This window comes from Danio rerio, chromosome 4, assembly GCF_049306965.1.
Source record: "Danio rerio strain Tuebingen ecotype United States chromosome 4, GRCz12tu, whole genome shotgun sequence".
NCBI lineage: Eukaryota > Metazoa > Chordata > Actinopteri > Cypriniformes > Danionidae > Danio > Danio rerio.
In genome coordinates, this window is record NC_133179.1 from 42,288,923 (window position 1) to 42,316,740 (window position 27,818).

The following is a 27,818-nucleotide window of genomic DNA, read 5'->3' on the forward strand; positions in this document are numbered from 1 at the left end:
TTTCTTTATTTTAAAGCAATTTTTTAAAATTTATGTCAAAATAAGAATTTTCACCAAATGGCCAAAGTAAAACTCAAAATCACCTTAGAGTAGATGAAAATAACCGAACAGTGTTAAACTCTAAGACTGTCTCCAGAATCTAGAAATATACACCAGATTATTCGCTGTTTGTCTTGATGTAACACAGTTAAAATAATGTTTAATTGTCCTTCACCAAAAAGTGTTATTTTGTTTATTTTGTGGTTTTTAGGAGACCTCTTGTGGCAACAGTGTGTGGTTCTTTCGTCTTACACCTGCAAAGCCAAAATGGTTGCTGAATACAGAGAGGGGGTAGGGGTCCGTGTACGTTTTGTTCATTTGTTTTCCATTTTCAAACAGAATAAAGGAAATGGAGAAAACGGTCGTTTTCCCGTTTTATTTTGCTCACGAGAAAACAAAAAAAACGAGATTTTGGCTGGATTTTCGTTTTTTTGGTTTAGGGTAGGAAAACGGATAAACGACTTTAAAATTAATTTTACACATGTATAAACTATTTATATAAACTATATATTTTATATAATCCATCAATATTAAAAAACATTATACATTTAAAATAATGGAACATTATATGTTATAAAATCCAAACTATTATTTAGGCTACAGGCTAAATAGAGGCGCCTTTTCGGAGCTGTTCAGCGCGTGCGTCAAAGAAAAGACATGACACAATCTCAATAAAAACTTGTTGCTTATTTACAATATCTAAAGAGATATAAAACATCTAATATGCATATCCATTCTCAACGAGTTTCTGTGTTCTGCATCCTTCACAGACCGAGTTCTTATTCCGAGGTAATCTGTAAATATTCTCATTTTTAGAAGAGTCTGTAAAGGCTGTTCTGGCACATTCTTGATTAAAAGTGAAACTGACCAGCGCAACGGATGATTTGTCATTTAGATAAATACAGTTATAATACAGTTATGGAACTATGAATATTTCATTTTAATTTTATATTATTATTTTATTAAACTAACAAACCAGTTTGTGTTTTGGCGCTGCATGCAGCCTATTGTGAATCTTATTTTGAAGCACTTCAAATGTTATTCTTCTTATTTTCCTTGTATTTTTAATATTTTTAATTATACCAAACAAAATTGGTTCTAAACAGAGACATTTTCCTATAGGCTATGATGAAGTGTATATTTTTGTTCACACAGGTCCTATTCAAAACTGTGTGGATGGATGATTTGTTTCTCCGTGAAAATCACTCATTTAATGAGCAAAACAGGCCAAAATGTTGTTTAGCTTGCGTCAAACTGGATGGACAATTTACAAATATATTAAATACAAAGGCTGATTATTTTATGCAATGAGGGACAATAGGCCTATTACAAATTAAAGAAAATTAATTGCATATTAAAACGAAAATATATAAGCTTTACAACAACAGATCCTACCTCGTAAGAAATGACTTTAGATAATGTAAACAAGCATCAAGTTTTGTTTGAGATTGTGTCCTCTAATTCATTAGTGTAGCCATAAAAGAGACTGTGCATCAGAAATACTGGGTGCCATATTTATTGTCAAAATAATGTGCAAAAAAATAAATAAATAAATAACTTATCACCAACCTTATATTTGAAATAAGCAGGGCCCGCTGTAGCACTTTCTCAAGAAGAGCAAATGTCAAATTATTAGCGCAACGCACATGCAGTGAGCTCATCTGTTTATCGGAACTACTAGGCACTATTTTTTATCAACTATAATGTGTTTAATTAGTAAATTTGAAATTTATTTCATTATTTTAGCCATAATTGTTGAGTGAAAGAATGCGCTAGAAATATGCATTGCAGCTCACTTTATTGTACAGGCTTATTGCACTTAAACTTTTTAAGGTTCGGCTCTCGAATTAGTACGGTTACGAGTAAATGTTATTTAAAATATTTCGCATAGCCTGCCATGTAGCCTACAATAACAATAACAGCAAATTACAAAAAATAATAAGACAGGCCTACTTTGGCGTTGCAATAAAATAGTATTAATTATCAAATAAATAATTTCAATATATAATTAAAATATAAAGAGATAAAATAAAAACAAATGGTAACCTTTGTTTTTATAGCAGGGCCTAATGTGTTCTTATTCTGGTTCTGCTAACAACTATTAAAAAGAAAAAAAAAAAACTAACAATAAAAACACTAGTAAGTGATAATAATAATAATAACAATAATAATAATAATAATAATGACTAATATTATTGTTATTGTTATTATTATTATTTTTATTATAATTATTATTATAAACCCCTTGCTCTGAAACAATCATACAAACCAGGTGCTGCTCGGAAATGGCTTTCTTTGCTCAGCATCAGGTGTACAGCAGCAATAAGCTTGGCAGTGAACTACGACCTTATTTTAATGACAAACGTCTAAGAATACTGCTAATTTACGTTTTTATTTAATTTATACATACGCAATGAATGTAAGCCTGCTAACTGTGTGTGGTTCAAATAATAGAATAGGTAAACTTAGTTTATATATAATTAAATAATAATAAATAAAAGCCTGCGTGTAAGGCTTTTATTTTGAGGGGGCGGCGTCACGAGCTTAGATTTGGTTGACCAATTAGAGGAAAGTGGGCGTTTCAGCACCGCCTACATGTGTAAAATGAATTTTAAAGTCGTTTATCCGTTTTCCTACCCTAAACCAAAAAATGAAAATCCAGCCAAAATCTCGTTTTTTCGTTTTCTCGTGAGCAAAAGAAAAACGGAAAAACGGCCGTTTTCTCCATTTTCTTTATTCTGTTTGAAAATGGAAAACCAATGAACAAAACGTACACGGACCGGTAGGTAAAATGTGCTCCAGCGAAATGTGACAAATTGAGTATTGTAACACTTGTTAATAACACATACAAGCCCCAAATGAACATTAAGTGATGTTTTGTATCAAATCTATCCTGATTGCCGTTTGTGACCTACTTTGTGTGGTTTAAATTGCTCATGCTATGTGTAGCTGAAAAGACAACATTAATATTAATATGAGCAGGGGTGAATTATTTCTTTTTGTTTGGGTTTTTAGATGCATGTTTAAATGCATACTGTTGCCAGAGGATATATATTTCTGTTACAGGTATGTCGAACTTTTGTATATAAATAATGTTTTGTTAAAATGACTTTGTGGCTACACAGAAATGGTTGCTGAATGCAGAGAAGTGATGCAAGTTTAAATTAATACTGTTGACAGAGGATATCTATTTCTGTTACAGAATAAACAGTTCTTTGTGTACGTGATTTGAGTGTCTTTGGGAAGAGAAGCGTTACATCTACGCAGAAATCACTAAAACAAAAACATGTATATGTTCCACATACTTGAGTTTGTCCAGTGTGTAGTTTGGATCCTCCAGTTGTTCAGAGAGCAGCTTGACTCCTGAATCTCCTGGATGATTGTAGCTCAGATCCAGCTCTCTCAGGTGTGAGGGGTTTAAAGTCAGAGCTGAAGACAGAAAACCACAGCCTTCCTCTGTCACCATACAGCCAGACAATCTACAAACACACACACAAACAGTCCACGTCACATTAGTCTGCCAGACGTCACTAACACACAGTCATCTGTGCAGAAGCTGATATTTGCTCTATAGTTTCAGCCACAAAAGCAAAAGTGGAAACACTTTATTTGAAGGGGTGTTCATAAGACTGTCATAACACTTTTATAATCATGTTGAGATATGTCATGAATATGGATGAGATGTTATGAATGCTTAAGACTATTGTCATTAAGTGTCATTACCTCAGTTATGTCATTATACATGCAGAGATGTCATTGTTTGAGATGTCTGTGTTGTGTAACTTGACATTGCCAAGCCAACTTCATAAATCTGTCATAAACATGATTGTCATGAGGCCATTAGAATTGTGTCATTAACTTTATGATCATTTATTTTAAATGCAAACAACAAACTGAATTTGTCATTAAAATTTCACATTAAAACTGTAAGTATGCTGTCAAATAAATCTATAACAGCATCATGAATGTTTAATGACATTAATTAAATTATAGTCACGCTGTTATACAATTCATGACACAATTATAATGTCCACTAGACAATCATGTTTATGGTGGATTCCTTAAGTTATGAAGTTAATTTGTTTGGTAATGTCAAAAAGGCACAGCTGGTGCCAATGACAATCAGTCATGTATATAAGATGCGGCTAGTGCAATGCTCGGCATCCTTTTCGCTTTCAGAGCCTTTCACTAGCTTCTGAGAGAGTCTTCGAGGGTTCTCCTACCTGTGTCTACAGAGAGAGATCAAGAAGCAGCTTCTCCCGGTTCAGAGCGCGTATACGCAGTGGCAGACGGTCGAGCTGGGTTTTTCTCCTTTGCCTGGCGTTCTTTGGGTCCGGTCCTCCAAGAGCGGTTTGTATATAGGGAACAAGTTTTCCTAAAAGAGCAACACGGTTTTGCAGCGCATCTTTTCCTGGTGATGGTTTATCCCCCAGCTCCGCGACCGGAGCGACTAGATGGGTGTTATGTGGAGGATTCAAGCCTTCCGTCCCCTTCTTCCCGTATGTGCACAGTAAGCTCACGCAGTTTTGAGGGCAATTTTTTCTGCCCGATCTGCGTGCGCTTCCAACCTCACCATCCTTGGAGGGTGGGCTGTCAATGTCTTCTTCCTCTGAGTTGATGAGTGCGGTGTCGGATCTAGAAGCAGACTTTGTGGCCTTGCTTCCCCAGGCTGCTTCGGCCGTGGCTCTGGTGATGGTTTATCCCCCAGCCCTATGGCCGGACCGACTAGAGGGGTGTAAAAACCTTTCTTCCTGGATGCACACAGTAGGCTTACGCAGTGTGCTGCATGGATGGTTCTGACCCAGGACTGGGCATGAGCTTCGCACCCTGGGAAGGACGATGACCTATTTAGTGGCCAGGAACGCCCCCTCGGGCTGAATCTGGTGATGTGTGTGATGTTAACAAAGTTTGCTTTCTTAACTCACCTACATCCTGGGCTGGCCTGTTCGGCGACATCGTCAGTGAACTCGCCCAGAAGTTCACGCCGGTGATGGAGCAGTCGGAAGCGATGTGTTTCGAGCAATCCACATCCACTGCAATTCGCAGAGGCCGCTCGTCTGTAGCCTTTTACTCCGCCGCCCCGCCTGTGCCTCCGGCCAAGTGGCTGCGCCGAGCATCTCGCAGGCAATCAGCGCCCCCTGCCCCAGGGTGCCGCTAAGTCCGGTAAACGGACCGCGAAGCATCCCTGAGACGGGCCATCCAGAGAGGAGGGATTTTGCTCTTTTCCCACTGGAGGGTGGGGCTCTTCATTTAACGGCGTAAGAAAAAAAAAAAAAACGCCACCAAATTTTTAAAGAGCTTTTTCCTCTTTCCTCGGATGTGACAGCCTGAACACTGCCAGTTTGGGACGCTATGCTTTCCAGCTCGCAGGATCAGTGCATTTCGCCAATGGCTCACAGAGCGCGAGAGAACGGTCTCCTTTCTCTCCCTCTCGCAGCCCCTCCTCCGGAGTTTGTGTGCGAGACCAGAGCGAGTCTCTCGCCTCTCGCTCTCCTGCGGGACCCCAGCGCTCCCCAGGCGAGCCCACCCACTCCACACTGCCTCACTGCTGGCATGTCAGCAATCATGCGGGCGGGTTCACTTGCGGGGGCTCTGCATGCCTGGTTAGGCGAGCCAGCCCGTCGCAATGGCTCATCCGTAGGATCAGACTCGGTTATGCGATACAGTTCGCGAAACGGCTTCCCAAGTTCACGGGTGTATATTTCAGCAGGCTCAGTCCTGCGTCCACCCCTGTCTTGCAAGTGGAGATTGCTGTGCTCTTGGCGAAGGATGCAATCGAGCCGACCCCTCCAGCTGAGATGGAGAGTGGGTTTTACAGCCCGTACTTCATCATGCCCAAAAAGAGCGATGAGTTACGGCCAGTCCTAGATCTGCGCGTTTTGAACCGCTGCCGTCACATCAACCAATGCATTTGTCCTCGGGATTGGTTTGCAGCAATAGATCTGACGGACGCGTATCTGCATGTCTCCATACTTCCACGCCACCGGCAGTTTCTGCGGTTTGTGTTTGAAGATCGAGCATGACTGTACAAGGTCCTCCCCTTCAGGCTCTCTGTCTCCGCAGGGTTTTCAGCAAGCTCGCGGAGGTCCGCATGCTCAATTCTCTCGACATTTGTCTGATTTTAGCCCACTCTCGGGGACAATTGACTACGCACAGAGACTAGATGCTCCGGCACCTCCACCTGTTGGGGTTTCAGAACAACCGAGAAAAGAGCTGGCTCGCCCTCGTGCAGATCCCCTCCTTTCTCGGGTTGGAGCTGGACTCGATCACCATAAAGGGGTGCCCCTCACGAGAGCACGCCGAGCCAGTGCTGGACTGTCTGAAGAAAAATGTGGTCCCCCTGAAATCTTTTCAGAGACTCCTGGGGCAAATGGCATCCGTGGCCGCAACCTCACCGCTCGGATTGCTCCATATGAGACCACCATGGCATTGGCTTCACGATCGGGTGCCCAGGCGCACATGGCATGCGGGCACACACCGAGTGACTCCACTCCGCCGTGTCACCGTGCCCCCAGCCCCTGGAGGGACCTCTTCCAACGGGCCCCTGGGTTAGGCGTCCAGGTATGTTGTCGTTTCGACAGATGCTTCCAGTACGGGTTGGGGGGTCGTGTGTTGCGGGCATGCTGCTGCGGAACTGCGGAAGGGAACCTAGCTGCATTGGCATATCAACTGCCTAGAGCTGTTGACAGTGTTTCTCACTTTGCGCCGCTTTTTACTGGCACTAAGGGGGCAACAAGTGCTGGTCAGGACCAATGACTGTAAAAAATATGGACGACGCGACAGCCCCTTTTCCCATTGAACGCCTTGAGGGCAAAACGCCCGCTTGACGAGCACAAACTGTCGCAAAAGACTGCTGAAATTGGAGCCTGGACATGCGCAGAAGGACTGTCTGATGGAGCTAGAGGAGGAACCGCAAAAATGAGTGGAATCGAGCTTCCAACCAAACGATTTATGTAAAATCAACCATGCCCCCCGAACCTCTCACTTGACCTCCCGTATCTGCACTATAAAAAAGGCTTGCTGATGTAAATAGAAGCACTTACATTTAAAAACACAGAAATAATATACGGTTTAAAAACGGTGCGATTTAAGCTGTTATACTTTAATAAAAGCAATACATGCTGGACTGCAGAAATAAACGATCTTTTCTACACTCTAGCCTGAATATGAGCACAAATAATATATCCTCTTATTGTTATATTTGTGGTTGGTATTTGTTATCTTCATAGGGGTAGAAATAACTTTTGTAAAATATAAACAATAACATATAAACAACATGTACATTTTTAGAAAGGTTTTTATTTTTAATTAGCCATCAACAGAATCCAAAATATAGCCTACGCACCATAACGATTTACCATGCGGGAACAATCGTGCGTTTAGAAGATAAATACAGCAAGATTTTTTAAATATCAACAGGGCCCGGTTTTTCAAAAGTAATCCACTAGGATTTTGGATAAGGGATTGGATCAAATCTTGAAAATGGGTTTTTCAAAAGAAAAAACGGATTACCTAATCGGATTAGATCACGTAATCCAATCTTGGTTTTGATCCAGATCAAACCTTTACTTTGGGTTTTGCAGACCTTTTTTGTAGGATTTGGATCACTTTGATCCAAAAAACCTGGATTAAACTAATCCCATCAGAAGGGTGGATTTAGTGTGGATTTCATGCCCAAAATGTAATGAAAACTTACAAAATTTATTAAATAATATTATTTTTGGATCATGCAGTATCTTACGAGATATACTATTTATTCATAAGTTTTTAATTTTATTTGTTCATCTGTCAGGCTATAGTGATTATTGGCTTTAATGTATTCAGCCTTTCAGTATAGGCCTACAGCAAAGTAGAAATAGCTTGGCCTCATAAAATAATCCCCCAAACAGCTGTGAAAACTGACCAAAAACAATCAATTTTATTCTGTCACTAATTTATATATATATATATATATATATATATATATATATATATATATATAAAAGAATGGCAATCACTGATTTTTGAAATCTTTTTCAACAATTGCAAAAAGAGACTGAAAGTGCAGAAGCACAGCTTCATCTGGCAAAGGAACAACTGACTCTGACCAAACTGCAGCAAACCAAGGCCAGACTAGAGATTCGCTTCCTAAAGGCTTTGCTCAGACAACTGGTCTCTCCACATCAGATAAGGAAGTCTGAACTTATTGTGGAGTTTTTGACATTAAGCCTTTTTTATTTACATCTATATTTGAAACTTATTATAAATATACTCAATGTACAGTGTTGTAGGTCTCAGATGAGCCGACTGCTGGAAGAGGATGCGGTGAGGTTTTATTTGTTTTTAGTTTTTTTTTTTAATTTATTTTTTTTATAATGTGTGTGTTTTCATTTTAAAAAAAAGTTATATTGACCCCACACTGGCTATTCTACTTGTTGCTCTTTACATAGGCCTATCTATCCATCTACATTGTGATTGAGCACTGGTTATTCAGATTTAGTGATCTTGAAAAGTTCCTATCCGGATCAGATTGATCCAATCCATTGTTGCTTTGAAAAACTGGCTCAAAAAGTAAGCTGGATTACGTGATCACGGATCACAAAAACAGGATTACTAAATCTGGATCAATTTTATCCGGATTAAGCCTTTTGAAAAACCGGGCCCAGGATATACACATCCCAACCCTGCAATTTGTCAATTTGTGCAACAAAAAAAACTTTGCACTATTAATACAATGTCCATCTGCTGCAACATTGCTAGTATATTGTTTATTGATTTTCGCTTGAATTGTTTTTTTTTTTTTTTTTTTGCCTCCATTTTCATTTGATGCCTTTATTATATCTGGCAACAAGGAATTTACATTCATTTTAATGTTTAGTTGGAGTTTTCAAATTAAATACCAACAGTAAATGATGTAAATAAATAATATCTAACATTTACAGCTCTATTAGGCTATATAAGATTCGGTTTCAAGAACCTTATAATGTTTTATAACAGCAAATTAGTAGATTACTTAACAACATGCCAAAACTTAAAATGCAGAGACGTCCTGTAAATCAAGTTCAAATAACCTTACAGGAGATCAAGCAGTCTGTTCAGCTGTCACGGGCACTACCCCACAGCTGGCCTCGGGGCATGCGCAACTTGCGTTTTCCCCAGTAAGCCTGCTCGCGCAGTTACTGTGCAAACCCAGGGAGGACGAGGAGCAGGTCTTATTAGTTGCGTCTCTCTGGCCCAACCGGACTTAGATTTTGAAATCTCCCTCCTCGCGACGGCCCCCCCTGGCGGGTCCATTTGAGAGAGCACCTACTCTCTCAGGGTCAGGGCACTATCGGGCACCCTCGCCTAGATCGGGCCGCCCTACTCTCACGTTTTCCTGAGACCCCGGCTATGTGCCCAAGGTTCCTACCACGCCGTTTAAGGATCAGGTAGTGAGCCTGCAAGCGCTGCCCGCGGAGGAGGCAGACCCAGCCCTGTCATTACAGTGTCCTGTTCGCGCTTTGCGAACCTATGTGGACCATACTCAGAGCTTTAGATCCTCTGACCAGCTCTTTGTCTGTTACGGTGGTCGGCAGAAGGGAAGTGCCGTATCTAAACAGAGGTTGGCCCACTGCAGAGTGGATGCCATCTCCCTCGCTCTTCTGAGCCAGGGTGAGCCGCCCCAGGGGTGAGAGCGCACTCCACACGAAGCATCACATCCTCTTGGCCGTTAGCACGCGGCGCCTCTCTGACAGACATTTGCAGAGCTGCGGGCCGGGCAACACCTAATACATTTGCTAGGTTTTACAATCTGCGAATGGAGGTGGTTTCCTCAAGGGTGTTAGGTAACTCTTGGTGATTGGAGAAACAACTGTTCGGTTGGGGTGTTGAAACATGCTTGCTGCGCCATTCTCCCTAACATGGAGGTACGTCCGCTTTTTCAGCTATGTCAGTTCAGTTCCCCGTTCGGTGCACCCTACAGAGTTCCTCCGCGGCATCCAGAATCTGACTCAGCGGAGGAGTCAGACATTGGCCGGTTACGTTGTTGGCATGCCCACCGGTCAGCCCGCGTTCTGGGTATAGGTGCCTGCTATGCGTGATTCCCTGCGGGCAATCCCATAAGCTCACACAACCACGGTTTAGTCAACCCCTTGTGTTAGGGCGGGCTTGTGTCTTCCCTCCCCGCTAACCATCCTCTTATGTACCCCTCCCCCGTTTCTGGGGCTGGGCCTTAGGCTGTCACCAGGTCTCCCCTCCTTGGGTAGCAGGTGAACTTCGCAGCGTCCTCCCTATCGGGACTGAACGCCAACCGTACTGTCGTATTAAAACCCTTTACTGGGTTATTTTCGACTCCCCAAAAATATAGCTAAACCTGAACATGTAAGTAAGGTAAGTAAGGGCCAGAGGACACGTTTCAAGACTGCATCTCGCAGCGGTGTAGGTGTGCTCGCTCTACTGCGTGGCGCACCCTTCGCCAGGGATGCAGTAAGGTGCTTTCGCTGTGGCGTTTTCCATAGACTTCCCATAAGTGGAAGGTTTTCCACATAGCAATGGATTTCCCCATCTGAAGGGGATGCAGTCCCTTAGCTGTTGAGTGTGAAAGTCTCCTTAGCTCAAAAGGATGTCGAGCATTCCACTAGCCGCATCTTATATACTTGACTGATTGTCATTGATGCTTGCTGTGCATGCTGACGCTGCCAATTCATTTGGCATTTCATTGGCCCGATTTTATACTCTTTCAGATGATTGGTTTCTGACGAAAACCCCATAAATGGAAGGTTTTGCACATAACATTTCCGTTCCCCCCCTTGGGACGAGGCTCCGGTCAGATTACACGATTTAGGCACGATTTTCTTGACGTAGGGTGTCGCAGGGAATCGTAAACGACAAATGGGCGTCGTGACTCAAAATTCAATCGTTTCTTCTCGTGTAATGTGGCATAATTCACGACAACCGATACCATGTCTACGACGCCTCACGACACCGTCGCAACAACTCTAGCATGTTTCATTTTTCCCCCATCTCCACGACGAGTTCCGTCACGTGGATGACACTGTGAAATAGGAGCTCATCATTTCTCAGTTATATCAGTGAGTGCTGCTGTTAATGCACTGGTCAGGTAATCAAAAACAGGCTGCATGCATATTTATAGCTTACTTAAGGGTGGACAAGAAAATTTATTGGTTGATCAAACTTTAATAGCCTACCTTTTCTAAAATATTAAGGTGTTTATAGCTGAAAGTGTTTATAGCAAACTTGTTTTGAAGCGCATGACCTCAAATGTTATTCATTATTCTTGTCTATTGATAACTGATTAACAAAAGATACATCCAAATTAAGTAAAAAAAAATATATAGCAAACGAAATTCATTTCAAAAAGATATTTTTTCCAAGTTATATATTTTTGTTTGTATCTCCACTACTCAACTATACGGGTGGATGATTTATTTTGCTCTGAGGAAAATAAGGATTTAATGATTGCTTTAGTGTAATTGTATCACAAATCTCAGTTATATATTTGGTAATTTTTAAAAGTGTATTTATTTTAAAGATTGTGTATGAGCATGATTTTTCCTTGCTGCGTCTGCTTTCAATAATCCGTCTCTCTCGCGGCAAGTTCAGGCGAGGGATTTAAGAAACCCATGGCAGTAAAACATTTATAGTTCAAAGAAAATAGCTTAATATTAAAAATCATGTAGCGTAGCCAGAAAAGAGACTCTTTGGTTGCATCAGAAAAACTGGGCGAGCCTCTATTGTCAGAATAATGTGCAAAAAAAAAAAAAAACACGGACTCTGCGTAACGTTACAGAACAGACTGGGCTGTAATTCATTTTTAAATCATTACATATTCATTAAATATTAAATCATAGCATACTGTTTCCTAACAGCACACACAATCTAAAATCTTTTTGTATCCGAAATCATTTTGAACTTATTTGAAAGCATTCGTTTACTCATAGCCATCAAGCAAGTTGTATACCCTGCAACCCGTTCTCACGGATTGCCTGCTTATTTACCCTCCAATACACCTATCGTCACTTTTGATTGCGACTTGTAAAAAGCATTTACATCTTGTCCCTTTTTTATGAGCAATTTTTTGAAGCTTTGAATGCACAATGCACATATATAAATGAATGCACCTGCCTTTTTATTTAATAAACACTTAATTCGCGACGCACACTCTGCCAATTTTAAGTGTTTAAGTAATTTTAGGTTATATGTTTACATACAACTTGCAGAAAAAAAGATAAAATATATATTTCAAATTGCATGATGCATTAAGTGGGCCTAAATAAGCTTTTTTGCATCAGGCGTTTAAAGACAAATTAAGCGGTTTAAAAGTTACAAACATTTATGTTCCTTTAAAATAACTTTTGGTGCAATAAATAATTCTGAATAATTTAAAGTGTTAAAATATTTTTTAAATGTATTTATAACTATGAAATGTAATTACAAAATAATAAATCATTAACCTGCCAAGAAATGCTCCACATAACCACGGTAAAAGAATGCCTCCACTTATGAAATATTAGACATGAAACATCAAAGTTGCATATTTGTAAAATAAATAAAATAAAAGAAGCGCTTTCTCTCATGCCTCCATGAAAAAGCGTGTCAGCTGGCTGCTTCACGAAAAGAAATGCATGCAGCGCTGGCAATCTTAATATTTTCCACCACTAACTGAAATTAATGCTGCACTGTTTTATTAACAAATTATTAAAATGTTCTGTTTTTCCCCCAACACACTCTCTTAATCATTAGCCTGTGCTAGATTTTTGCGTGCGCTTGAGCGTGGGGATAAGCGCATCTCTCTCTCTCTCTATAAAATAAGAAAATTGATTTGAAAATTGAAAATGATCTTATCTTAAATGATATCTAAATATTGTTATAGCAATGTGACTTCTTTGGTAAATAACACTCGTCGTTGACGTCACAGGATGACTGATCGTGAAGGAACATGTAGTCTGTCACATTTGCTACCCACGGCAAGTCACGATTTTATCAAGAAAAAATCGCGTAATCTGACATAGTGACTTTCGTAACTGACAAAAAAATCATGTAATCTGACCGGGGCTTTAGTAACCGTACTAAGGACCTTGGACAGTTACTGAGTCCGAAACTGTTGTATTCGTTTTTTTCATATTCGTCATTAGGGGGCTCACAATTGTCAAGAAAACCCCTCAAAAAAATATTTGTTACAGATGTGAAAAATGCAAAAAATCAAACCATCAAACTTAATTTTTATGACGGACGAAAGTTACAGAGGCTGCAAACTAATAAAACGTGAGGTCATATTTAGTATATATATATACTAATATGGGGGAGGAATTGCAGGTCAAAGCTGTTTTAAAATGCCAAAACAAACTTACAATTCAACATTTACCGATTTCATTCAAAATGATGACTTTTCAGTTCATAGTTTGATTATTTGAAGTGAGTGAACAAAACAGCTTTTTTAAGACATGCTGCAAACATCCCAATGAACATTAACCAATGACGTTATGAGCTGAAATTTCACGGACACTTAAGAGTTATATTATATTTGGTAAAAACAGGTGCCATTTAAACCCAGTGCTTTTCTCATATTTTACATCACTTCACATTCATTTATAACAAAATACATGCCAGCATTTTTTTTTCTCATGTCGTCATTGTGGTATTTTTAATGTAGAAGTAAATTGTGGCAGCATTTATTTTATAGAAACTTTTTTTTTTATTATTTTACCTCAATGTCTCGTTTACAGCTTACAGTCTTCAGTCCATCAGAGAGAAGCTTCACTCCTGAATCCAGCAGGTCATTGTTACTCAGGTCCAGCTCTCTCAGGACACAATTTTTACTTTCCTTTTCCAAGCTCATGTTAACAAATTAGAGCTATCAGTTTTGGAATGCACACTATCGTTTGAGGTTACAGAAGTAACCCTTCGTTCCCCGAGGAGGGGAACGGAAGTGCTATACAGTGAATTTGATCTTGGAAAATCCACGTATGGGAGGATTCGGTTCAGAAGCCGCTTGTCTGAAAGAGTATTGAACAGGCCAATGAAGCAATGAATTGGCAGCGTAAGCTTGCGCAGGTGTGCCTCATTGGCAATTATCCCAGCATATAAGCACACCTGGAGCGAGCAAACACCATCCTTTTAAGCTGAAGAGAATTTCAAACAGCTAAGGGACAGTCATTATGGCGATGGAGTATAGCACTTCCTTCCCCTCCTCTGGTACGAAGGGTTACTTCTGTAACCTCAAACGTTCCCCTTCGGTTGGGGAACTTCAGTGCTATACAGTGGATTTAATCTTGGAAAATCCACGTATGGAAGAAATATGGAAAACGCCATAATGACTGCACCTTACCAACGCCCCCGATGAGGGGATAGTCAAGCAAGCGTGACGCACCAACATCATAGGAGGCGCGGTCCTCCAACGTGTCCCTGGCCCTAATTTTTCCCACTTTAACAGAAGTTTTACAGATTTAAATATATTTTTGGGGAAGTCGTGAGCGTCTAGATAATTCTAGGAAAATACGACAGTACGTTGGGAAGCGTGCAATCCCGATAGGGAGGACGCTGCGGAGGCCATCCGCTACCCAAGGGGGGAATAGATGGCAGAACTTACATATGGACTAGCCCTAAGAAGGGGGAGTACGCATAGAAAAAAGTGGTTAGCGGAGAGGGAAGACACGGTCCACCCGGGGGGGGGGACTTAACCGTGGCGGAATAAGCATATGGGATCGCCTAGTGGGGATCACGCATAGCAGGCACCTATACCCAAGACGCGGGCTGACCAGCGGGCAGACCAACAACGTAGTGGGCCAGCAAGTGACTCCTCCGCTGAGTCAGTGCTGGGGGCCACGGAGGAATTTGCAGGGCTCACCTGACGGTGAACTTTACTGACAGTTAAAAAGGCGCACGTACCTCCGTGTTAGGGAGAATGGCGCAGCAAGTGTGTTTCAACACCCTACCGAATTGTTTCCTCAATCACCAAAGGGTTACCTAATACCCTTGAGGAAACCGGCTCCACTCGCAGATTGTAAAACCTTGCAAATGTGTTGGGTGTCGCCCAGCCCGCAGCTCTACAGATGCAGATGCGAATCTCCGAGTGGAGTGCGCACACACTCTCGGGGAGCGCAGCTCACCTCGGCTCTGATAAGCGAGAGAATGGCATCCACAATCCAATGGGAAACTTAATTTCAATACGACACTTCCCTGCTGCCGACCGTCATAACAGACGAAGAGCTGCTAAACTCTGAGTACGGTCCGGATAATACGCAAGGCGCGTACTGGACAACAAAGAAAGGGCTGGGTGCGACAAGCACCCAGATATCAACGCGACAAGCAGAGCTGTCTTCAGGGACAGAAAGATACTGAGTCGAGGATCGAAGGGATCTGACGTGGCTCGTGTAACGAGGGCGAGATCCTAAGAGGGCATGAGAGGGGGCGGGGTGAAATAATTCGCCTAGCACCCCTAAGGAACCGGATGATGAGGTTATGCGTTCATGAGAGCGGAGATGGCAGCCACGTAACCTTGAGTGTGAAGGGCGACAGCCTGCTGTCCAGCTTCTCTGAAATTTTACAGACACTTAAAAGAAATATTATATATGGTAAAACAGGTGCCCTTTAAACCCGAGGCTTTACTCATATTTGTCATCACTTCACACTTGAAATAAGTAATACACAAACTGAATAACCATAAAAATAAAATACATGGCAGCATTTTTTTTTCTCATGTCATCATTCTTTGTGGTATTTTTTATGTAAAAGTAAATTGTAGCAGCATTTATTTTAAAGATTTTTTTAACTTTTTTTTTTTTATTTTACCTCAGTGTCTCCAGTTTACAGTGTTGACTCTTCAGTCCATCAGAGAGAAGCTTCACTCCTGAATCCTGCAGGTCATTGTTACTCAGGTCCAGCTCTCTCAGGACACACTTTGAGGATTGTAGAGCTGAAGACAAACTCTCACAGCACTGAACAGTGAGATTACACCACTGTAGCCTGTGAGGGGAAAAAAAGAAATAATGATTTTGCATTTATCTAGCATGGGTAATCCAGAGCAGAGACAAAAACACTTGAATTTTTTCTTTTAGTTTGAGCAAAGGTAAAAATCACTATATGTACTCTGTAAATACTGAATTGAAGGGAAAATCCAAGGCTGTAAAATAAACATAAAAGTATTCTTTAGCTAACAATTCACATTTTTATGTGATAATTAATCAGTAGTTATCATTAATAAAAGCTTAAAATCAATATTTTTATCTCCGTTTTCCTGTTAACAGATTAGAGCAATCAGTTTTAGAATGCACACTATCTCTACTTAAATATTTAATAATAATAATAATTCCTAACATTTATATAGCGCTTTTCTGGGTACTGGGTACTCAAAGCGATTTACACAATGGGGGGAATCTCCTCATCCACCACCAGTATGCAGCATCCACCTGGATGACGCAACGACAGCCATTTTGCACCAGCTGATTGGTGACAGTGATGAAGCCAATTCCAATTAGAATATAGGGATGGTTAGGAGGCCATGATGGACAGACTCTTTTTGAAGGATATCCTGGGATTTTTAACGACCACAGAGAGTCGGGACCTCGGTTTAACGTCTCATCCGAAAGACGGCGCTATACTGGGGCATTAGGACCCACACAGACTGCAGGTTGGGCACCCCCTGCTGGCCTCACTAACACCACTTCCGGCAGCAACCTAGCTTTCCCATGTGGTCTCCCATCCAGGTACTGACTGGGCGCAGCCCTGCTTGGCTTCAGTGGGCAACCATGTGAGAGTTGCAGAAAGCTAGCTGCCGGCTTTCAATGTGTTAAAAGAGAGCAGAGATTATATAATTGTATTGTGTAAAAGAAGAATCAAAATATTGAAAAGAATGTATGAAAATGGAGTAAACATTAAGAGAACAGATATTATATACAGCAGGAGATCAGTAATACATCTTTGATGTGAAAACACAAATAGTCTGTGCTGTTTCTGCACTGCACACATATGACTCATGGGTTGCAGATGTGTTGCAAATTGATGTGTGAAATGGGCATAAGTGTATACAGAAAACTCTTACAGTGCTCTTGTGGTGTTTTTGACCACTGGTATCAGTCTCTTCAGTGCTTCATCAGATCTTCTGTATTTCTGCAGTTCAAACTTCTCTTGAGTCTCTTCTGACATCAGGAGCACAAACACCAGACCCGACCACTGAGCAGAGGACAGATGCTGTGCTGTAAGATTTCCAGAGCTCAGACTCTTCTGGAGATCCTCCACAAAGTCATCCTTCAGTTCATTCAGACAGTGGAAGAGGTTAATGGTCCTTTCTGCTGATTTCTCCTTCTTTATTTTCTTTTTGATATAATCAGTCGTGTGTTTGATGTTCTCAGTTTCAAGCTTCAGTCCTGGCAGGAGCTGCTTCAGGTTACTCAGGCCACTCTGATTAGACTCCTGTGAAAGACCCAGCAGGAACCGGAGGAAAAGGTCCAGGTGTCCGTTTTTGCTTTGTAAAGTCTTCTTGACTGCATCCTTGTGAAGATTAAACAGGGTCTTTGTAGAGAGCTTCAATGTCAGTTCCTTTTTCCTGGACTCAAGAAATGGATTTGCTTTCTTGTCTTTGTAAGTGAGAAACACATAGAGAGCAGCAATGAACTCCTGAACGCTGAGATGTACAAAACTGTAAACCTGTTCCCCTGAAATGGGGTTTTCTTCCTGAAACATTCGAGTACATAATCCAGAGAACACAGACCCTTCCTTGACATCCAGCCCACACTTCTCCAGATCTGTCTTGTAGAAAATCAGTTGTCCTTTCTGCAGCTGTTCAAAGGCCAGTTTCCCCAGCTTCAGGACAATGTCTTCAAAAGACCAGGCCTTGGCTTCAGGTTCAGAATCATTGCTGTATTTTTCTTTCATCTGTTGCTTTTGAGACAGTAAGTAGCTGGTGTACAACCCTGTGAGAGTTGTGGGTGTTTTTTCATTGCTCTCTTGACCCAGCAGAGGCTGAAGAACAGTGAGTGAGATCCAGCAGAAGACAGGGATGTGGCACATGATGTACAGACTCCTGGATTTCTTGATGTGGCCGATGATGTTTCCAGCAACCTCAGGACTGCTGTTTTTGATGAAGTACTGCTCCTTCTGCTCATCACTGAATCCTCGCACCTCAGTCACCTGATCAATGTAGGTTTGGGGTATCAGACTGGCTGCTGCTGGTCTGGATGTGATCCAGATGAGGGAAGAGGGCACTAGCTCTTTCTTCAAGACATGTGTTACTATCTTATTCACTGTCATTTCCTTATCAACATCTGTAAATCCATCCACCTGTTTGAAGTTCAATTCAAAGCGATATTCATCCAGTCCATCAAAGATGAACATGACCTTGCCTTGTTCTTCAGGAAGAGAACTCAGTCCTCCACTGCTAAAGAAGTACTTGTTAAGCAGACCTATGAGACTGTACTTCTCTTCTTTAATCAGATTCAGTCTACGGAACGGCAGTGGAAATATGAAGACTATTTCCTGATTGTCTTTTCCTTCAGCCCAGTCAAGGATGAATTTGTTGACAGAGACAGTCTTTCCCACTCCTGCGATCCCCAGTGTCAGGACTCTTCTGTTTTGTTGACCTGTGTCAGGCTGAACTTTAAATATGTCATTACACTTGATTGGTTTATCCTTGGCTGTCTGTTGGTTGTGTTTTGACTCTATCTGTATCACCTCATGGTCATTCTCTCTTCCTCCAGTCTCATTTTCCACCACATATAGATCAGTGTAAATATCATCCAGGTTCTTCTTACGACCTATCAGTGAATTACCAATCAATATCTGCTTATAGTCCTCCTTTAACTTCTCCTTTAGTTCACGGCTGGTGTTTGTGTAATCAACAGGAGGGGATTTACTGGTCTCTGAAGCTGCGCCTTTACAAGAGAGAGGAAAAAGTTGTTTTTTATTAAAGTGAATCATAATTATGTCCTGTGCTTTCCAACATAAAAAAAATACATAAAAAAATAACAGCACTCATGAAGTCATTTGTTTCATCATTTAAATGACGTAATACCTGTATGGTATTTTGAATGAGCAGGGGTAGGTGATTTGACTTAAATCTTATATTGTATTGATGTAAAAAAAGTTGATTACTCAGAATATTGCAGGATGTTTCAAAAATAATTATACAGAATTAAAGTGTTCCTATTACAGGTTTTTGAATTACTTCATACTCATCATTTGCTGTCTCAATGTTTCCTGACCTTACAATGTTTTTTTCCTCAAAAATGACTGTCTGCAAACAAAACATCATCATCATATAGGATTATTTAAGATATGCAGTGTGAGCCAGCTTTACAATGTGTTCTTGTTCCAGTAATGTTTATTTTACAACTAATCTTTGTTCTTGTTTTACTTTGCTTATCTCTTTATTCCATATTTGTTCATTCTGTCTTAGCAAATGAGTAATAAATGATTGTTTTGATAGTTTTATCTTTGTGTGCTGCTGGGATGGAGGTCTTCTCTCTTTGTAAAGCATAAATTGTGTAAAAGGCTTGATTGAGATCTTACAGTTGGATTATGATTCTGCTAATGCTTAAATATTTAAACAGCCATGCAGACTCCTGATGACAGAAGACGAGGGAACACTACAGAAATCCAATTCTAACATAAACTTTAATGAGAGTAGTATTCATTCAATCATTTTCTTTTCGGCTTAGTATCTTTATTAATCTGGGGTCACCACAGCGGAATGAACCGCCAAGTTATCCAGCACATGTTTTACGCAGCTGATGCCCTTCCAGCTGCAAGCTGTGTTCCTGTTTCAAAAATGTTTGTTTTACAACTTATTCTAAGCTTCTTCTTTCTTGTTTTACTTTGTTCATTAACATAGATATGTCTTGTGCTCCCCATCAAAAAAGAACAAATGCACATATAAATAAAGTAACAAATTCAGATGAACAAAGACAAACAATATATTAACAATACATTAACTATATACATAATGTTAAATGTATTTAAATGCATTGCTTAGAAGCTGTGCAATAAATGTTATGAAAATACATCTGACTCAAAAACCATTGCTAGGACAGGGTTTTAACATTAAAGATTTGAACTGAAAATGATCACATTTGTAAAGTTTGACAAGGAATTAAACAGTACCTTGCTTCTCTGCATTCTCCAGCTTTTCAGCCAGATCATTCTTCTTTATTTTCCTCAGGATGTCCACTGTGATCTTCACAGCTTCTTTTGGTCCAAAACATGACACCATCATATCCACTGTCATCAACCTGTCTGCATTCTCCATTTCAGCTTTTGTAACACATACATGGTCATTCATTAAATACCACTGAAACTCCTTCAGTTCAGCTTCTACCAGTCCCTCCAGTTTGTTCTTGAGCAGCGGTTTAACATTCGCCATGGTGCTTCACCCATTCACAGCTACAGGACAAGAACAACAACATCTGCATTAGTTTCACAATTAACATATGAACCTAAGCATTTATTTATTATTTGAATAATGGAATTACCCTGTGAGAAGAAACTTCACATTTCAGAAAGCTAAATATTGAAAATTAATTGTCACTTTTTAAAGTGGCTCTTACTAACCAGGAATAATGTAGATGTTTCTTATTCGTCTACTTAAATTCTGTCTTGAGCAGAAGCTCTGCAACTCTTCTTCCTGTATCATCATACAGGAGTGTTTATTTAGATGTTCAACTGGTTAGACCACAACCGTTTTAGAAAATTCTTCAGATGACACGTGAGACCAGTGGAAAAACACACACATCGGTCCACTGTTAAAAGACCCTGGCATACTACATAATATGAGTACAAATACCCATCACTGTGGTGGTACCCTGAAAGGGACCTTTCTGATCCTCTAAGTTTAGATCTTATAATTTATACAGGGTACAAAATAAGGACCTATCATGGACCTATAAAGGTACAGTGATACTTAATGTACCTTATTGGTCCTTATTTATCTGACGATGTTGTAGAATTATTGCAAAAAAAGTGAACACTGAAAAAAACTGACGGACTATTATACAGTTTTTCTCAGTTCTCATCACTTGCTTAAAATGGATAGTTCATTCCTTAAAAGCAAGTATTGATGTCAATGAAAGTGTCAGTGTCATCAAGATGAAAAGTCCTGACACCATTGTTTATGAACAAGATAGTCAAATGGCTTTGTCGTGTTTTCATTATGACAGTTTACTCTACATTTTTTTCCAATGCAAAAAAGTCAGATTTTGGTGACACGTCCTGAAAATGCTCAACAGCACTGTATACTATTTGCACAGCCATTTGAAAACTACAGTAAAGTTAGACATCACTGCATTTAGTGAAGTATCTAAGTATAAGACACTGAATATGTATGTTTCACATTTTACTGCATTTGCTCTTTACAATTCTAATTTATTCACAGCATTGTGCAAAAGAATAAATACACCCTTATTTACAGCAAACATAAAACTTCTTTTGGGTAGAGCTGTGCACAACTCATATGCTCTGTAACACAGCTCTGTAAATCATTCATGAAATTGTTCAATTCAGAAGACATTTTCACAGCACAGATTTTGACAGCTAGTTCAACATTGTTGCATGTAATGACTCCAGTAATGAAATGAGGACTATAAGTTTTATATGGAATGACTATTCAGCTCGGACAAATTTAGTTCATTTTGACTAACATGACATAAGCAAATGATAATTTGTTGGAAATTTGTTGAAAGTAATGAGAAACTGCTACTTGGATGTGCACAAATAACTAATTGTTTTGAGAAATGCATTACCTGTTGTGCAAATGTAAATAATGTTCTGAAAAATGCACCAAAGCGACTGAGAAAAACTGTAATATAAAAGCTTTTGGGATGTAGTTGTACATGCTCAGAATCCTCTGAATCATGTTGTTTTTATTGTGACACACATGGCCACCTAGACCTCAGTTTATGCTGCTTAATGCAGACATGGGAAAATAACTGGATGATCACTGCAGCAGCTCAAGAATGTATCCAGGTAGCAAGAATTCCTGCCCAGATTTTTTATAAAGCTGGTAGAGCAGGCATTTATCCGCCACTGGCTTACAGCATGTGGGGCAAACATTTTTCAGGTTTGGCAGAGGTGGCACCGTCTTTAAGGTAGCATGCAAGACATGGGCCAGATGTTAAAAATTGATATGTGGCCCATGCATGTTTGGCCTATTTTGACCCATTTTTAAAATACATTATAATACTTTTTTTGAGTAAAGAAATATTTTGGTGCACAATATTGTTTTCATCTTCTTGTTTGCATTTTCTAATGCCTTCATTTTAATCCAGGAAACAATCCAGATTTATTAATCTGTTGTTTCTTATATGCTGCAAAATAACTGAACTTAACCTACATTACATATATTTTACTAACTAAATTATTATTTTACAAATTATATTTTAATTAACCATGACTAAATATTGTTACAATCCTATGTTTGTCTTGTTTCATCTGTTTTTTTTTCTTGTTCTTGTTTTATGTCACGACTGGGTATCACAAAAACAAGGGAAAGATCCAAGTGCAGCAAAACACATTTATTGCCAAACAATAAAGATCCCAAAAAAATGACAAAGGGACAGGCAAGGTACCAAAATCGAGGAAAACATGAAGTTCAAAAATGAAGCTCAAAAGTGAATCAAACACAAACTAAACAGGTATCCAAAAACATAGTAAAGATACTAAACAAAGTGAACAAACCAAACACGGTGAACCAGATCATGAATAAAGCACGACAAACCCAAACAGAACATTGAAAATCCAAAGGCAAACTAAACACAACATAACAGGGCTTATAAAAGACAGAACTAATTAGACAGTGTGGGACAGCTGGAAACAAGGAGTGATCACATGACTAGGATACAAAACACAAAAACCAAAACAAAAACTGGTGCCCTTGAAAACCACCAGAGGGCACTGCAGCAGGTGTGACATTACCCCCCCCCCCCTTTAAGGAGTGGCTACCAGACACTCCCAAAAACACCCATCTAGGAGGGAGGCGGAACGGAGGTGGACCGGGGTAGGGATGGTGGGACAGACCAACACTACAAACCAAACAAAAAAAATCCTTATAACACAAAACAAGGAATCAAAGAGAGTCTGTAAGGGCTTAAGAAGAGTCTAAGGAACTGGTGATTGAAAGAGTCTCGACATATCAATCCACAAATATAAGACCACCATGGTGGTAGCCCCCCACGTGGAACAGAGGACCATCCTGAGGGTCCAGATGAGATGCCCGTTTTCCTCCATGGGGCATTAACTGGTGTAAAAGGCAAGGACCCACTGGCTCTTGAGAATGTTGGTTTGCCAGCACCCGAAAACAAGGGTCCGCCGCCACTTGTGGGCAAGGACTCAGCATTTGAGGGCGAGGGTCCGCCGGTGCTTGAGGGCGAGGGTCCGCCGGCGCTTAAGGGCGAGGGTCCGCCGGCGCTTGAGGGCGAGGGTCCGCCGGCACTTGAGGGCGAGGGTCCGCCGGCACTTGAGGGCGAGGGTCCACCAACACTTGAGGGCGAGGGTCCACCAACACTTGAGGGCGAGGGTCCACTGGAGCTTGAAGACCCGCTGGCACTTAAAGGTGAACGCTCACCAGGGCTTGTGGACGAAGGCTCATTGGTACTGGGAAACAAGGACTCAAGAAAACCAAAAAATGAGGATTCCAAAGTAATAGAAAAAACTGGTTCTATAAGAACAGAAAAATCAAAGTCAGAAAAAATTGAAAATAAGGATTCCCCCAACTCTAAAGATGAATCCTCCGAACAAGTGGTTTCAAAAATAGTCAAGGGTTCAGGCACTGGTTTGAAGATAGCTGTGGTATGGCACTGAAGCTCAGAGCTTTCGACCATCTTTGGCAATTGCTGCAAAGTGGCCACAATCTTAGGCATGAAATCTAAATTAATGTCCATCTTGCAAAAAGGTTCAGAAGTATGAGCTTTGTTTAAACAAAATTCCAAATCATCAGCCATTTTAGAAAGGGGGCCTGGAGCAAAAACAAACTCTAAGGGTGTCTCAGGACTAGAAGTTCACTTAGGGGGGATTCAAAAAGATTAATTGTAGGCTGAGTCGCAACACTATCCAAAATCTCATGAAGTGAGTCAATAAGCTCTAAGGCCATGCAAAGACAGTCAGGGGCAATGGTATCTTTAGGTGGGGCTTCTGAAGTTAAATTCATCTTGGGAACAGAATCAACCTTTAGACTATTCACTTTAAGGTGGAAAACTAACTCCCAAAATTAAATGATCCCAAGTTCATCCATCTCCTCAATAGAAAGAGGATAATCAAGACATTGATTAAATAGTCATCAGTTTATAGTCCGATAAGCCCAGTCCCACAGCCAAAGTCCAAAATGACGGAGCAAAAGCTCCTACCTCCCAACCCTGCTGACGTTCAGCCACCAATGCTTAAAGACGAAGTGACCGCTCCCTTTCAGTCACTGGAGGAACCATTCGGAGACTCATACTTGACAAAAAACAAAGCAAAAATATGGGGGGAAAAACTGGGGCAAGAGAGAGAGAGAGAGAGGAAAAAAAATGCTGCTGGATCTTGGTAATGGCCTTTGGATTATGTCACGACTGGGTATCACAAAAACAAGGGAAAGATCCAAGTCCAGCAAAACACATTTATTGCCAAACAATAAAGATCCCAAAAAAATGACAAAGGGACAGGCAAGGTACCAAAATCGAGGAAAACATGAAGTGCAAAAATGTAAGGATGGCTGACGTGAAACTGACGTTTCGACACAGTGTCGAGATCCCGTAGCGCAAGTGTTTCGAAACACTGCACCGAAGCATGATCCGAAACACCCAGATCACATGACTAAAGTGTTTCGAAACACTTGGTCACGTGACTAAAGCGATTCAAAGCATTGATCATTTCAGAGGCGTTTCAAGACCCGCAGAATCTGCATTTGACTGTCATGATCAAGTACTTAACTGTGTCTTGTATGGCTTAGTGAACCGTGCGTGTGCACTACAGTACTGTGTTACAAATTTGTTTTGGGTTCGAATCCCGACTAGTCCAAATACTCCAAAATCATGATTTTATATATTTTAACCATGTTACTGTTTTATGGTATAGTCTAGATAGGATACAGCTGCAGATATGCCATCAATTTAGCATCATTTTTGTAACACTGTAAAACAATAATTCATATTTTTACAGTACTGTGATGGGTTTAGGTTTTGGATAGACGTTAATAAAATACAATGGGAAATTTAATTAATAATATAAGTAATTATTGTTAACTTCTGGCCACAACTGTATCTGATCTAGCAACAACCCTGTTTTATGAACAAAACAATACAAATTTATTTACAAGGTGTTTATTCGTATGTCAGAGCAATGTTGAAACAAAACGATACAATAACAAAGCATTACCAACTGGTATTAAAGCATTTCAAAATTACTGATTCAGTCTGGATTCGAACCCATTATTCCCACATGACGATCACGAACTCTAACCGCTCAACTAAACCATTTGCAGATTTCAGGCGACAAAGTGGGATTTCATACCCTAATTTGCTCAACTGTTCTTTGCTGAAGCTGTTTCAGTGAAATACAAATAAAATGACCACTAGGTGTCACCGTAGAGTGGTGTTTCGAAACGTTTCGAAGCTTCGACACATTTGCTTCGATAGTTTCAGTGTTTCACGAAGCCTCCCTTTGCCCACCACTACAAAAATGAAGCTCAAAAGTGAATCAAACACAAACTAAACAGGTATCCAAAAACATAGTAAAGATACTAAACAAAGTGAACAAACCAAACACGGTGAACCAGATCACGAATAAAGCACGACAAACCCAAACAGAACATTGAAAATCCAAAGGCAAACTAAACACAACATAACAGGGCTTATAAAAGACAGAACTAATTAGACAATGAGGGACAGCTGGAAACAAGGAGTGATCACATGACTAGGATACAAAACACAAAAACAAAAACAAAAACTGGTGCCCTTGAAAACCACCAGAGGGCACTGCAGCAGGTGTGACATTTTGCTTAGAACACATCCAATTGGCCACTTCCAGCTTGCTTGAATCCTGATTGGCCTACAGTGTTTTAAAAAGCCATGACACCACTTCCTTGGCAGCCATCTTGTTTTTGGTCACTTGCCTGTGTTTGTTGAAATATTTGAATGTGGTATAGTGCAGAGTTTTTTTGGATGTGTTAGGACTGGGAATATTGAGATTTGTGAGTACTGTTTGCTTTGTTTGACTTCTGAGATTATATTGAGAATTGTGAGTACTGTTTGTTTTAGTGTTTACTTTGTTTATGATACTTTGTTCCACCGGCTTGTTTGACCTTTGTTGCCTGCTGACATTGATTTTGGATTGTCCTTCTAATATGGTTGCCTGTTTTTGTAAATAGATTGTAAATAGTGTATATAATGGGTGTTATGATTTATGTTTTTTTTCCTGTTTTTTCACCCTCCTCTCCGTTTGTTCAACCCTAGGTTTCTTATTGGTTTATTATTCTGTCCATCATCATTATGACGCTCTCCGGTTCCACCAATCCCAGGACGAGCCACAAGTATTTAAAGCCCTGTCAGTCCAGTGTGTGGGGTGCGCCCTGCCTCGGCGTACCCTTTGTGCTCCACGCAATTTGTTTGTGCAAATGCTTCGTCTATTTTGTGATCGCTCAGTTACTGTGATAATTCGAGTTGCTTGTTGAACTTTGTTGGCTTTAAGTAACATATGATGATGGTTGTGTGATTCTAAACTAAGATTTAGCGGACTTATCCGTTTTGTTTTGTTTTAGTTTAGATTGATGTTTTGTTAGATTAGTTTGAGTGTTTTGCCACCCGTGTATTTTTGAGTTTTGTAGTTTGATTAGTTTAGTTCGGGTGTCGTACACACTGAAGATTTCGGTTTTTATTTGTGTTTCTTTTTGACGCCTAGTTTAGATTAGATTTAAGGATTGTTTTGTTTTGTTAATTTCTTTGATTTGGCTTACACTCGTTGTTTAAAGATAATAATTATAAATGTTTGTTTGTTTGTTTGTTTTTTTTCTCCCCCATTGATTGTTGTTACATGTTTCAATTCAATTATAGAGTAAAAGCTTTAAATGAGAGTTACTGAATCTTGCCTCATTATTGATCTGTCGCACACATTACACCTGTCTCACTTAAATGTTACAGCATCCCCATTTAACATCATAAAACACGTAACATTTAATTGGTGGCAGCAGTGGGATTATATTTAAATTTATCTCTTTATGGGATGAGGTGAGATGATGTGTGTTTGACGGCGGATCAATTTTGAGTTTTGAGTGAACGAAGATTAGTGATTGCGTGGAGTTTTAGAGCATTATATCAGTATGGCTGAGTTTGATTTAAACAGTTTCGTTAGTGCACCATCTGTTGAACAATTGGATACCGTTCGAAAAGATAATTTATTAAAAATTGCTGAGCATTTCCAAATTAAAATTAGTAGACAACAGTTAAAGCGTGAAATAAAAGGAGTCATTGTCCGACATTTAAAGGAGCTGGGTTTATTGGTGCTGGCTGAAAGCTCACCTGGCGCTGACTATGTGTCTGCTGACTCTGCTCACATAGGTGCGGAGGAAGTGAGCGAAACAGCTGTTGCGGAGGGCTACGAAGCTAAAGCTGTTTTGCCGCCCTTCGAACCTTTTTCACCCTCAGAGGTTGAATCGGGAGGTGATGTGCGCCTCAAAACTCGCATTGCGAGACTCCAAAAAGAAGAGCGTGAGCGAGAGAGTCATGCTGAGAGAGAGCTGCGACTTGAGATCCGCAGGCTTGAAATAGAGGCGGAGACGCAAATCAAGTTGCGAGAGCTTGAACTGAATGCAGCCAGGCATGCACATGTTTCTCCTGGCCAACTAG

The 27,818-nt window shown here is 40.3% G+C and overlaps 1 protein-coding gene across 3 annotated transcripts in view; it reads right to left on the minus strand.

Moving 5' to 3' along the window:
• LOC100007791 (novel NACHT domain containing protein) overlaps positions 1-27,818 on the minus strand; it is a 60,353-nt gene that overhangs the window by 24,868 nt on the left and 7,667 nt on the right. The window contains exons 2-6 of one of the 3 annotated variants that reach the window (XM_073947453.1): positions 20,560-20,632; positions 20,113-20,391; positions 17,057-18,884; positions 15,808-15,981; positions 3,345-3,518 (exon numbers count right to left, since the gene is read on the minus strand). In XM_073947453.1, coding sequence (XP_073803554.1) covers positions 3,345-3,518; positions 15,808-15,981; positions 17,057-18,884; positions 20,113-20,371 — 2,435 coding nt within the window. In that variant the 5' untranslated portion in view covers positions 20,372-20,391; positions 20,560-20,632. Of the gene's footprint in view, positions 1-3,344; positions 3,519-15,807; positions 15,982-17,052; positions 18,885-20,112; positions 20,392-20,559; positions 20,633-27,818 lie in introns of those variants that run through there. The other 2 variants (XM_073947452.1, XM_073947454.1) reach the window with 2 other exon arrangements.